General features: G+C 40.3%; 1 protein-coding gene across 9 annotated transcripts in view; it reads left to right on the top strand.

Moving 5' to 3' along the window:
* Positions 1 to 12,502, top strand: part of AGO4 (argonaute RISC component 4) — a 53,329-nt gene extending 40,827 nt beyond the window's left edge. For 5 of the 9 annotated variants that reach the window (XM_015135253.3, XM_077963755.1, XM_077963713.1 and 2 more), the window contains 3 exons: positions 5,141 to 5,242; positions 5,817 to 6,016; positions 8,111 to 12,502. In XM_015135253.3, coding sequence (XP_014990739.1) covers positions 5,141 to 5,242; positions 5,817 to 6,016; positions 8,111 to 8,219 — 411 coding nt within the window. In that variant the 3' untranslated portion in view covers positions 8,220 to 12,502. The remainder of the gene's footprint in view (positions 1 to 5,140; positions 5,243 to 5,816; positions 6,017 to 8,110) is intronic. The other 4 variants (XR_013404105.1, XR_013404103.1, XR_013404104.1 and 1 more) reach the window with 2 other exon arrangements.
* Positions 12,503 to 13,526: the final 1,024 nt, after the last annotated feature.

Raw genomic sequence — 13,526 nt, 5'->3', positions numbered from 1 at the left:
GCATCTATTTGGAACATTGCCAGTCATCCTAGCAGAGAGGAAAAAAGATACATGACAAGCCATGTGCTGGCCCAGAAGTAACACATTTCAGGCCACATTTTATCAGCCAAAGAAAGTCACTCCTGAGATAATTGGGTGTGGATGTATAATCCTGCCCCAGGCAGGGGCATGGGAATATTGGGCACCAATAATACAATCTACCACAGGCATTTCAAGCAAAGCATGTCTAAACCTTCTATTTATTGTTTTATCCCCATCCAAAACCTATTCCTCCCCAATTTTCCTTTTATTGTATTACTTGGCATCACTGTATATTAAGTCAGCCAAGCTAGAAACTTCAGAGTTGTCTCTAAATTCTTTTCCCCATTTCCAGTCCCTTCATACGCATTTAGAAAATAGTCCTCTGTGGGCCAGGCGTGGTGGCTCACGCCTGTAATCGCAGCACTTTGGGAGGCCAAGACGGGTGAATCACCTGAGGTCAGGAGTTTGTGCAACTGCACTCCAGCTTGGGCAACAAGAGTGAAACTCTGTCTCAAAAAAAGAAAAAAAAATTTAAAAAGGCCAGGCACGGTGGTGCACGCCTGTGATCCCAGCACTTTGGGAGGCCAAGGCGGGTGGATCACCTGAGGTCAGGAGTTCGAGACCAACCTGGCCAACATGGTAAAACCCCGCCTCTACTAAAAATACAAAAATTAGCCGGGCGTGGTAGCACGCACCTGTAATCCCAGCTACTGAGGAGGATGAGGCAGGAGAATCAGTTGAACCTGGGAGGTGGAGGTTGCAGTGAGCCAAGATTGCACCATTGCACTCCAGCCTGGGTAACAGAGCAAGACTCTGTCTCAAAAAAAAAAAAAAAAAAAAAGAAAGAAAGAAAAAGAAAATAGTCCTCTGTGTTCTGCCCTGCTGAAATCTCTCTTGTCTCAGTTCTTCCTCTTGTATGTTCCCGCCGCTCTAGGCAGAACTGTTTTATTGCAGGAGACTCCTAGCAGTCTCCCCGTCTCCATTCTTTCTTCACAAATGCATCCTCTACCCTGCTGTGAAAACATAGATCCTATTGTGCCACGCCACTGCTCAGAAATCTTCAGGTATTCCCCATTGTTTACCAAATGCTTTCCTGTGGTGTTTAGTGTTTTCCCAAGATGGCCAAAACAACATTTTCATTTTGTCTTTCACCATAACCTTATACATCTTCCATTTCCCATATCCACTGTACATAGTTATCCCTGGAACGAGTGCATCCATTCCATCCACTGTCTTCATTATTTTTATTAAGGTATAATATAGATACAGTAAAATATACCCTCATTTTTTAGTGTCTAGTTTTAGTTGAGTGCATACGTAAGCTTTTTGTTGTTGTTTTTCATTTTTTTGAGATGGTCTTGCCCTGTCACCTAGGCTGGAGTGCAATGATGTATATAATCATGGCTCATTGCAGCCTCGGCCTCCTAGGCTCAAGCGATCCTCCCATCTCAGTCTCCTGAGTAGCTGTGACTACAGGCCAGTGCCACCACACTTGGCTAATTAAAAAATATATATACATATATATTTTAAGGGACAGGGTCTAACTTTGTTCACCAGTTTGGTCTTGAGCTCCTGGACTCAAGTGATCCTCCCGCCGCAGCCTCCCAACGTGTTGGCATTACAGGCATAAGCCACCATGCCTGACCCTAGTTTTGACAAATGCATACAGTTCTGTAGCCATCACCACAATAAAAATATACAGTCATCCCTCAGAATCCATGGGGAATTGGTTCCAGGACCTCCTACAGATACCAAAATCCACATTTGCTCAAGTCCCTGATATAAAATGGTACAGTTAGCTAGGTGTAGTGGTGCATACCTATAGTCCCAGCTACTTAGGAAGCTGAGACAATAGGATCACTTGAGCCCAGGAGTTTGAGAAAAGTCTCGGCAACATAGCAAGACTCCATCTCAAAAAACAAGAATGGTGTAGTAATTATATATAACCTATGCACATCCTCCCATGTATTTTAAAACAGGGGTGTCCCATCTTTTGGCTTCCTTGGACCACACTGGAAGAAGAATTTTCTTGGACCACACATAAAATACACTAACCATAGCTGATGGACAAAAAAAAAAAAAAAAAAAAAAAAAATCACAAACAAATCTCATAATGTTTTAAGAAAGTTTACAAATTTTTTTTTTTTTTTTTTTTTTTTTTTGAGACTGAGTCTCGCTCTGTTGCCCAGGCTGGAGTGCAATGGCTCAATCTTGGCTCACTGCAACCTCTGCCTCCCAGGTTCAAGTGATTCTCCTGCCTCAGCCTCCCGAGTAACTGTGATTACAGGCACACACCACCATGCCCAGCTAATTTTGGGATTTTTAGTAGAGATAGTTTCTCCATGTTGGCCAGGCTGGTCTTGAACTCCTGACCTCAAGTAATCCGCTCTCCTTGGCCTCCCAAAGTGCTGGGATTACAGGCATGAAAGCCACTGCTCCTGGCCCAAGTTTACCAATTTGGATTGGGCCATATTCAAAGCCGTCCTGGGCTGCATGCAGCCCATGGGCTGCGGGTTGGACAAGCTTGCTTTAAAAGATCTCTAGATTACTTATAATACCTAATACAATGTAAAGGCTTAAATAGTTGTTATACTATATTTTAAAATGTGTATAAGTTTTTACTGTTGAATTATTTTAAATATTTTTCTAGGTTGCTTTAGTACTGAATACAGTGTAAATGCTATGTTTTATTGTTTTTAATTTTTTTACATTAAAATTAAATTTTTAAACATGTTAACAATTTTCTGTATTTATGTCAGGTCTTTAAAATTTATATTTTTATTTATTTTTTAATTGACACATAATAATTGTACACATTTATGGGTTACATAGTTTTTATACAAATAATGTATAGTGATCAAATCAGGGTATAATTAGCATATCCAAACCTTTTTAAAGAATATCCACAGTTGGTTGAATTCCTGAATGCGGAACCTGCGGATACCAAGGGCTGACTGTATAATCATTCTGTCATACCAAAACATTCTTATGTGTCCTTTTGTAGTTAACCTTTCTCCTTCACTTCCAGCCCCTGGCAACCACTGATATGTATTCTATTCCTACAGTTTTGCTTTTTCCAGCACATCATATAAATAGAATCATAGCCTTTGAGTCTGGCATTTGAGATTCATCCAAGTTGTGTATATATCAGTAATTTGCCACTTTTTATTGTTGAGTAGTATTTCATAATATGGATGAGCCCCATTTTTCTTATCCATTTTTGAGTTTAGGGGTATTTGGAGTGTTTCCTGTTTTTTACCCAACTTCCCTTTTCAGCTCCTACTTATCTTATAAGGCATGGCTCACCTATTTCCTCCTCATCACCTTTTCCCAATGGCTCTCATATGCCCGTATCACATTGTGTTACAGTTTATTGTATACACTTTTCATGAAGTCAGGAAGGCAAGTTGATTAGTTCTCTTGATGCCCCTGGCTGTCATCCCCAACATCTGCTGCAGAGCCTAGCAGTCACATGGGTGCTCAAGCAATAACTGGTGAATTGAAAAGGCCTGGATTCTCTTTTCTCCAAGGCATCACCTCTTCAGGCTGTCATGTGTAGAACCAGAGAGTTTTTTTTATTGTTTTTAAGGGTAAAATAAATTTAGAAAATGCTATATACTCTATATCCCTCTTAAAGATTATACATGACTAAATAAAGGTTTTGAGAAGTCATACAGTAGAAAAATATTTTTAACTTTAATTTGACCCTGTATTTCTCAGGTTTGTTCCACCATAAACTACCTAAACACATCCTGCAAAACTAATATTCCTAAAGAACACACTTTGGGGAAAAAAAAAGCTAGAACCAATGTAACTCAATTAGATTTCTTCTGATCCAGCTAGGAACCCAAGATCATATATACATTTGATAGAAGGAGATTTTTCTATACTCATAGAGTTATGTATGCATAGGTGTACGATCTTCAGCTGAAGGTAACAATAGTTAAAATGGAGCCAAATAAACTCCCATCGCATTTGTGCCTGTATGCTAAATAAACGTGTTCATACTGAGCCCTGCTGTACAGCAGAAGAGGGTGACCAAATAGCAAGATTTAATTCCTTCCCTTGTAATCCATTTCTGAAGTTCCCCTCTTGCCTTCCTAGAAATTTGATTTTCAAATCTTGTCTGTAGGGTTTTTGCTTGGAATTTTAAAAGGGTAAGAGAACATCACCTAATTTTATAGATGATTAGATCGAGGTGTAAAGATAATAAGCTTTGTTCAAGGTATATAGTTGCAAGGCTAGGCCTAGATCTGAAACTGGTTTTTTAGTTCCCATTTCAGTGCTTTCTTCCTGATAACCATTTGCCAGTGACTTTTTATTATTATTATTATTAAAGTGTTTGCTGTTGCCAGGTGTGGTAGCTCATACCTGTAGTCCTAGCACTTTGGGAGGCCAAGGTGGGAGAATTGCTTGAGCCCAGGAGTTTGAGTCCAGCCTGGGCAACAAAATTAGACCCCATCTCTCAAAAAAAAAACAAAAAAATTAGCCAGACGTGATGGCATGTGTGCCTATAGCCCCAGCTACTCAGGAGGCTGAGGTGAAAGGATTCCTTGAGTCCAGGAATCCAAGGCTGCAGTGAGCTATGATCCTGCCAGTGCACTCCAGCCTGGGTGACAGAGTGAGACCCTGTCTCAAAAAAAAAAAAAAAAAGTATTAGTTATATTGAACCTGGTAAACCAGTTTAAAGATTCCTTAATCTTACTTTTACTGAAAATTGTGAATATTTTTTTACTCCAAGAAAGGAATAAAACTGTTTCTTTCTCAGGAAGTTTATCTATCTTAAATGTTAAATGTTTTTTCCCCTCTATGAACATACCACTGTGTCATCTGTAAATGTGTAATAATGTTGTAGTCCAAAGCCACAGGTAAAATATTTTTTGTCTGTATCTTCCTGAAGAGATCCTGGAACATATTTGTTTGTGAAAATACTATAGGTTAAAATGGTTGGGCTAAGGGAAAGTTACAGAGGATTCAACATCTTGAATGAAAGTGATTTTCAAGACTTAATTTAAGAGAGATATACCTTGCTTGCTCCCAATTAACACACAAAAGAAAAAAATGGCCTGAGCCCAGTTTGGCACTTTGATGACTAATGACTTTTTTTGGTTTTTTGTAGGTAGGGAAAAGTGGCAATGTACCAGCAGGCACTACAGTGGATAGTACCATCACACATCCATCTGAGTTTGACTTTTACCTCTGTAGTCATGCAGGAATTCAGGTAATTTGGAAGCTGCTTCAGATCTTTGACTTGATAGGGAGATGTTTGCAAATTCAGCAACTAGCTTGAGTGGACTTGTTATTTAACACCATGCTTAACTTTGTTAATGCTTGTATCCTAGAATTGTCATCTTTTGGTCTAGGTATTTGCTTGTAGGTGTGCTAGGCAGAAGTATTTCTGAGTTTAAGGAGTAGGTTTCAATTATTTTCTCCTCTCGTGTCATGTCAGAAACACATTAATCAGGCCAGGCACGGTGGCTCACGCTTGTAATCCAAGCACTTCAGGTGGCCAAAGTGGGCAGATCACCTGAGGTCAGGAGTTTGAGACCAGCCTGACCAATGTGGCAAAACCCTGTCTCTACTAAAAAATACAAAAATTAGCTGGGCATGGTGGCGTGCACTTATAGTCCCAGCTACTTGGGAGGCTGAGGCAGGAGAATCGTTTGAACTCCAGAGGCGGAGGTTTCAGTGAACCAAGATCGTGCTACTGCATTCCAGCCTAGGTGACAGAGTGAGACTCCATCTCAAACAACAACAACAACAACAACAAATTAATCATAAAACTCTCTCCCCAGGGAACTAGCCGTCCCTCACATTACCAGGTCTTGTGGGATGACAACTGCTTCACTGCAGATGAACTCCAGCTACTGACTTACCAGCTGTGTCACACCTATGTGAGGTGCACTCGCTCAGTCTCTATTCCAGCCCCTGCATATTATGCCCGGCTTGTAGCATTTAGGGCAAGGTATCATCTGGTGGATAAAGATCATGACAGGCAAGTTTCTTAGGCACAATAAAGTCTCTTTATATTTTAGTAGCATGTTAAAAAAATGAGCTACGATAGAAAACTCTTATAAGGATTTAAACTTTCTCTCAGCGTTTAAATTGTAAGGAGCATATAAAGTTGCATGTGCCTCTGAGAGCTTGTAATATGACTTTTGGTCCAAGAAGTGCTTAGGCTTGTTTATACTTGCGTTGTGTCTCTAAAGAAGTTTAATCTGGAGCTTCTTGTAGTTCTCCCATGGAGCCAAATGCATTTCAGTTCTGCTCAGGTCCTAAGTAGCCTCAAAAAGTGGTCAACACAGTACCCTGGCTCCGGTCAAAGCAGTCACAGGGCTGTGGATTCCACTTCCTGCAAGTGAGGAGGCCTGACCAGTTCCCTTTGCTTTTGGTACATTCTGGAAAAATACCCCAGAGTGAACCTGGATGGGTATGTGAGAGTGGGGGCACAGACCATTCTTACTCTCAAATAGGCATCTTGGGAGAATAAGACAATCTGATATTTTGACCTATTCCTGAGCTTCTATTAAATAGCTAAACAAGCTCTCTGCATTAATTTTCTTTTCCGAATGACCATCTGTGAAGTGTAGCAGTTTCTGGGCTCTTCCCCAAGTCTGAATTCAGCTGCTAAATAGTAGACATTCCACTGCAAGTCTATTTCTGTAAGGGTTGAAAATACACTATTATGGAACATGTCCAGCTGTGGCTTTGTACCTCCCATTCTGTAATGTGCTTTCATTTATTCGGCATATTTATTAGGTATTGACTGTGTGCCCAGTACTGTACTAGGTGCTAGAAATACTAAGATGAGTAAGACGTATTTCTTGTCCACAGGGATTTTATATTTCAGTACGGGAGACAGTATAGCAAATATACAACTGACAAGTAGCCCAAGTCAGTAGAGATAAAAGTGCAATGGGACACCAGAGGAGAGGCTTTTAGAGAAGAGTTCATAGCTGGATGGCTAGAATTTGGCTCTACAAAAAAGTGAAAAGAATTTTCAGGGCAGAGGGAACAATGGACACAAGGAGAGAAAGCAAGTGACATGTTTGTACAGTACCAAATTTTCTTTGGCTGGAGGATAGTAAAGGGGAACAAGCAGGTATAAGGCTGCAAAAGTATATTGGAACAAGACTGTTAAATGTAAAATGCTGTTCCTAGGATAGAATAGACAGGACTTAACAGTTAATTGGATATGCGTGTCAGAGGAAAGGGTGAAGTAAAAGATGGCTAAGATTTTGAGCCTAGATGATAAGGATAATAATCACTTAAAGAGAAAGTCAGAAGAGGAATGGGGATTTACAGCTTGTCAAGCCCTTTATATCACATGGTATCCTTAAGTAGTATGTTTAGAAGTTGTTGTTGTTACTCCAAAAGACTAAAGTTCAGAGAGTTATTATGTGTCCAAGGTTATATAGTTAGTGAGGGGAAGAAAAGAAGAGACTGGTGGCACAATAGCATTTGCTGGGAATCTCCTTCAACTAATGGTTTATTGAGACTTTGTGGTATTATGTGCTAAACACCAAGGATACAGTGGTGAGCAAGGTGGACAAAGTTGCTGCTTTCTTGGAGTTTATATCCCAGTGGGAAAATAAATAATTACCCAAGTAATAATTTAATTTCAATTGTGTTTAGTACCATGAAAGAAAAATATAGGATTCTGTGAAAGCATGTTCCAGGTGGCTCTGACCTGGACCTTAAAGTCAAAGAAGATTTCTGTGGGGAAAAATGGCATTTGACTGAAGCCTAAAGAAATTAGCTAGACATAATGGGCAGTGGAAATCTTTATATGGATACTGTTAAGGATTGTGTCTTTGCAGACATTATATTATTTAATTCTTGCAGCAGCCCATTAAAGAAGTTCAGTTGAGCCAACTGATGTTTAGAGGACCATAACAAATTATTCAAGAAGCTAAAGCTTAAGCCTAAGATATTCTAGAATCTAGTACGGTTTGTGCTATTTGAAATGTGTGAAGTTTGAAGTGGTCTTCTGTTATACCTGTTTTTTTGTTTTTGTTGTTGTTGTTGGTTTTTTGTTTGTTTCTTTGTTTGTTTTGCTTTGTTTTGTTTTGTTTTATTCTCTTTACAGTGCGGAAGGCAGTCATGTGTCAGGACAGAGCAACGGCCGGGATCCTCAGGCCTTGGCTAAGGCTGTGCAAATCCACCATGATACCCAGCACACGATGTATTTTGCCTGAGAGTCTCAGAAAAAGAACTCAACCAATTTGGCACCCCATGCAGCCTCAAAATGTTTCAAATGCCTACCGCCTCTAGATCGAGCCAAGTTGACTTCAGGTGGTCTTCTACCAGCAGCTCGGAATAGTTGCACTGAATCTATACTTTGCAGCACTGTCTGATGCGTCAACAAAATTGAGCCATTTTTTTAAAGTAATAGATACTCATAGATTATCTTTTCTGATGCACTGGACTGAATTTTTACCTCAATGTGCAAAGGCTGATCAGCCTGGACTTTCTAAAGGACTTTACAAGAAGGGTTTCTATGGAATATTTTGCTAGCTGTGGTGTTCACCGCATCCCTCTAGTCTTAGAAAAGAAGATTATTCCTTTTTTCTGTAGTCATTGAGTGGGGTGTATGCATAAGTGGGAGAGAAAAACCAAACAATCTACTTCAGTTCAGTGTAACTATTTAATTGTGTGGGTCCATAGACTTTTTAATGAAGATTTCTGACTTTGCCACTGTAAATGCCTTTAATGAGCATTAATTTTTGAAAGTTTGTTACAGAGTTTTATTAGTTTTACTACTTTATCTTATTGGTCTCTGCAGACTTGTGCTGGTGCAAGTACACGCTGCCAGGCAATTTGCACTATATTTGGCTGCAGATTCAAACAGGCAGTTCTCTTATTTGGTCGACTTTTGTGAATGTGTGACATAAACAGATGTAATGCATGTCACAGTGACAGAGATAACACTGCCATGATAAAAGTACTCATGTTTCCCCCATTTGAAAAAAAAAATTGCTTTTAGTATTTTTCCAAGTTTTCAAAAGTGCCCATTTTATGCTGCTGTGTGGTTTGTTAGATCTAAATGATTTTTAAACTTTTCTCATAGAAACTTAACTTTGGCAATAAACATTTTTTAAGGTCTCTCCTCTTCCTTCCCCAACAATGTAGTTTTCTAGATGAGACTTCGGTATGATTTTATCAGCTATTTCTTATATATCATAATCTGGCAATTTCTGAAACCAATCAGAAAAGACATATATTTCCATGCCTTTTTAAAGAATTATTTTTACCTGTTTTATATTCACAGTTGGTGTCCTGTCACTTTGTTTTAAAATAAGCTAGAACCAGGATGCTTCCTTATTGGAAAGGCTTTGCCAGTCCTTAAGGTACATTGAGTGATGCTGCAACTTGCAAAAATGTACCAGCATTTAAAATTTCTTTTCCTGGGAATCAAGGTAACTCACACGACTACTTGCAGTACAAATTTTTTGCTTCTCTTTCGACCTGAAATGTACTTGGTGGGTTTTCCTTCCTTTTATTAAACTAAAACTGTGTGGAAAAGGTTGATTTTTCTTAATAGACTCTGAATTCCACTCACAGGGAGATGGGATTCCTTTCTCGTCCCAACAAAGGGAGTTGCTCTAAAGCGAGCATCAGTTAAAATGTAGGGGAAAATGTATTCTGTATGTAGTGTAGATAATACTTTGTGAATGGACAACAGTTACATAGTGTCTTGGTAGCTCCAGCCAGTGTTTCCCAGCCCAGAGTTTAATGACTTGTAATTCTCTATCCGGGACATCAGGAGTGAGGGATGGAAAAGGGGATAAAAGGCCTGGAGCCACACTCCATATGGCTGAAGAAGGCGCTAGGGAAAGAGATAGACACAGTGGGGTAAAAACAATTTTGCCTCCCCTGCCTGGAAACTGCTGGTGGGGAAATGATGGTGAAGGGTGTTTGCTAGAACTCATGAGACGTTTCAAATCTCGTAAACTAGCCTTCTCAAAATCCCAGCAATATAAAGCACTGTTTTTCTTCAGTCATTTAAATAAACTTGTAAATACATTGAAGTTTACATTTCCATGTGCTGTTGATCAATGGCGCCACCTGTGTTTGCTGATGAGCCTGGTCTCTGAGAGAGAGTTTTATAATGTCGATCGAGGCCTGTTGCTCATTAAGATGAGTGCAGACGTCCTTAATCCCTGCAGATAGTGGGATGAAAAGCAAGTTCTGTAACTGAAGCACAACATAGCCAGGAGTGAAGAGATGGCAGATGTTAATTTCTTAAAATTTTCCTTTTTTTTTTTTTTTGCAAATACCTCACTTGGATAATACAAATCAGGACATGTTGGTGAGGGGCTGGCTGCTGCTTTTATTCACACTTGTTCAGGGAGAGCACAGAGAATACCCTTCAGCATGGCCACTCTGGACCCAAGAGGAGGAAAAAACGGAAGCTTTTTTAGGAGAAGGAGGACTCGCAGGAATCCAAGATGTGAAGAACTCTTGGTGGCTGGCTGGCTGGCCAGCGGGCACCACACCTGCACTTGAGTGCCTCGGGCTTGCTTATTAATAATGCACAGAAGAAGCGTCACTTCTCACCATCTCCTGGCATGTATGGAGCAGGGAGCAAGGCCATGTTCCAAAATCCCTGATTAGCTTGTCTTGCTCTACGCTCGACCTCGAACAATACAGCTTGTAAGACCTCAGTCAGTCCTGGCACGCTGGGGTAAATCGGTGTGGTGGTGGAAGAAAAGCCGGGAGGCCTATTTTTATAGAAAATAGTATCACTAAAGGTGCAATGCTGTCATTTTGGACAAAAGGGAAGAAATTTGGAAGAACTGGGATTATTGGCAAAAACTTGCTGAGGGGTGAATCTTGAAGAGCTAATCACTGCAGAACCAGAGTTGCAGCAATATGATTGCGAGCAAGTCTGAATGCATGGTTTTACTTTAACTCGGCTTGACAATTTTAATAGGTAACCCCCTCGGGACTGACTGAGTCGTTACGCATGTGTCAATCAATGGGAGGTGTGCATTCTCTAGAAGTAGTTTTAGGCTGTTTGGTTTGGTTTGGTTTTTGTTTTTTAAATGCAGCCTGTTTAGGCACTGTCATGTGGTGTGAAAGATTTAAATGTAGCAATGCTAAAGAATAATAATTTGGGGATAAGAAGTGGGGACATTGGCCGGGCGTGGTGGCTCACGCCTATAATTCCAGCACTTTGGGAGGCCGAGGTGGGTGGATCACCTGAGGTCGGGAGTTCGAGACCAGCCTGACCAACATGGTGAAACCCCATCTCTACTAAAAATACAAAAAATTAGCCGGGCCTGGTGGTGGATGCCTGTAATCCCAGCTACTCGGGAGGCTGAGGCAGGAGAATCGCTTGAACCCAGGAGGTGGACGGTGCAGTGAGCTATTACTCCAGCCTGGGCAACAAGAGCGAAACTCCGTCTCGAAAAAAAAAAAAAATGGGGACATTAAGAGAGTGGTGATGACCCAAATGTTGAACCGATTATGTTTTGGTGGTGGTGTTGTTAGCTGTTGAATCCTGAATGGCTTATAAAGTGAATTAGCTGGCTTAATGCAACCAGCGTTCTGGGCAGCAGAACATATTCATTCTTACTGTAAATTCTATTTGCTGCTTCCAAAGGTGATGATTTTCAAGCAGACATGTTCTATATGGTCTGTGTTTTAGGATCTGGTGCCCAGCCTCCATCAGAGCTTACCTACCTGGCAAAGCTGCCTACCCTTAGAGTGGGAAAATATAATCCACTGTTTAATAAGGCTCACCCTCTCCACCCTGTCCTAACGACCTTTTGTGAATGTGCTGTAATATTTTCTTGCTCAATAGCAAGGTGGTAGCTCTGCTTTCATTTTAAGAAAGTGGAGGCTGAGGGCATTGTATCAATACTGTTTCAACTCCAAGAAGTTTTCCTTGTAAAATTAAAGGAAAGATCTTGTTATTGATTAACCATTTTCTTATGCCTTGCTATTGACATATTCATGCTCTTTCTATGTCTAGTGGCTGAAAATGTTTGCATTTGTTCCTTTGACTAATGGTGTGATTTTTGTTTCTATATTATTAAGCCTGTAATGTTTTAAAATGTATTTTATTAAATTTGGACTGGATGTATGTCTCTAGCAATACGAGGTACTTTCTAAACTATTAAGGGAGGGGTTGTATCCTCATGTTGAGATAAGATGATGGTCGTTTAAATTTTGCAATTTTTTTTTGGCCTGCAGGGATATTTTGTGTTTGTGTGTCCAAAAAGGGAATAAATTGGCATTCTTGTGCCAAAAGTTGTTTTTCCTGTCAATTGTCTAATAAGTATACAGTACACTGTAATGGCAACATACGTGGTTGCTTTTTAAAAACAATTTCCTCTGTATGAGAAATTTTACAAAGAACAGTGGAAAAACTTTGTGTTTTTAACTCTTGGGACTCCCTATTTTTAAAAATTGCTATTTGGTATACAATTATTATGTGTCAATTAAAACTAAAATAAAACTTTTAAAAAAGAAATTGCTATTTGAGAATTTTAGAAGAGCTTTTCAGCAACACTTCACATATGAAAACTTTTACAAGATTGATCGGAGTTCTGGATATGGCTCTTAATGGGAAGATCTATTTAAGCAATGCTTGAGAAGAATCTGCAGTCTCCAGAGGGCAGTGTGGCCACACACTTTGTAAGACTTAAGTTCTCCAGAGGAGAAGCTGCTCCAATTCATCCAACCTAGGGCTATCCAGTCTCATCTTTAGAAAAATTCTCACCAGCAAAGCCCTTTTGCTAAGTCATGGCAGGGACAATTCCTTAGGGAATTTATAGTTTGCCAGAGGAGAAAGTTCTACATATAACTCTACTAGAAGGCAGTTGCTTTTTCCATCTGTATACTATCTCCATATTTATCAGTTATCAAACATTTATCATGAACTGGGTACATGCTATGCTCTGCCTAGGTGCTAGGAACACAGAAGAGTGAAAACTTAATTATTCAAAGAATTCATTCTAATTTGGCATGAGATGGAGGAAGAGGCAGCGAGATTAACACTGGGTGCCTACTATCTGTCAGTCACTTTATTTATTTATTTGTTGAGTATAGAGTCTTGCTCTGCTGCCCAGGCTGGAGCGCAGTGGTGCGATCTCAGCTCACTGCAAGCTCCGCTTCCCGGGTTCACACCATTCTCCTGCCTCAGCCTCCCGAGTAGCTGAGACTACAGGCACCCGCCACCTTGCCCGGCTAATTTTTTTGTATTTTTAGTAGAGACGGGGTTTCACCATGTTAGCCAGGATGGTCTCAATCTCCTAACCTCGTGATCCGCCCGCCTTGGCCTCCCAAAGTGCTGGAATTATAGGCGTGAGCCACCATGCCTGGCTTATTTTTTAAATTATTTTTTATTTAGTTTTTTAAGACAGGGTCTCACTCTGTCACCCAGGCTGGAGTGCAGTAACAGGATCATAGCTCCCTGCAGCCTTGACCTCCCAGGCTCAAGCAATCCTGCCACCTCAGCCTGCTGAATAGCAGGAACTACAGGAAGTGCGCATCAC

The sequence above is a fragment of the Macaca mulatta genome, chromosome 1 (genome assembly GCF_049350105.2).
Source record: "Macaca mulatta isolate MMU2019108-1 chromosome 1, T2T-MMU8v2.0, whole genome shotgun sequence".
Classification (NCBI taxonomy): Eukaryota; Metazoa; Chordata; class Mammalia; order Primates; family Cercopithecidae; genus Macaca; species Macaca mulatta.
The sequence above is the reverse complement of the archived record's forward strand: the minus strand, read 5'-3'. Positions and strand labels throughout refer to the sequence as shown.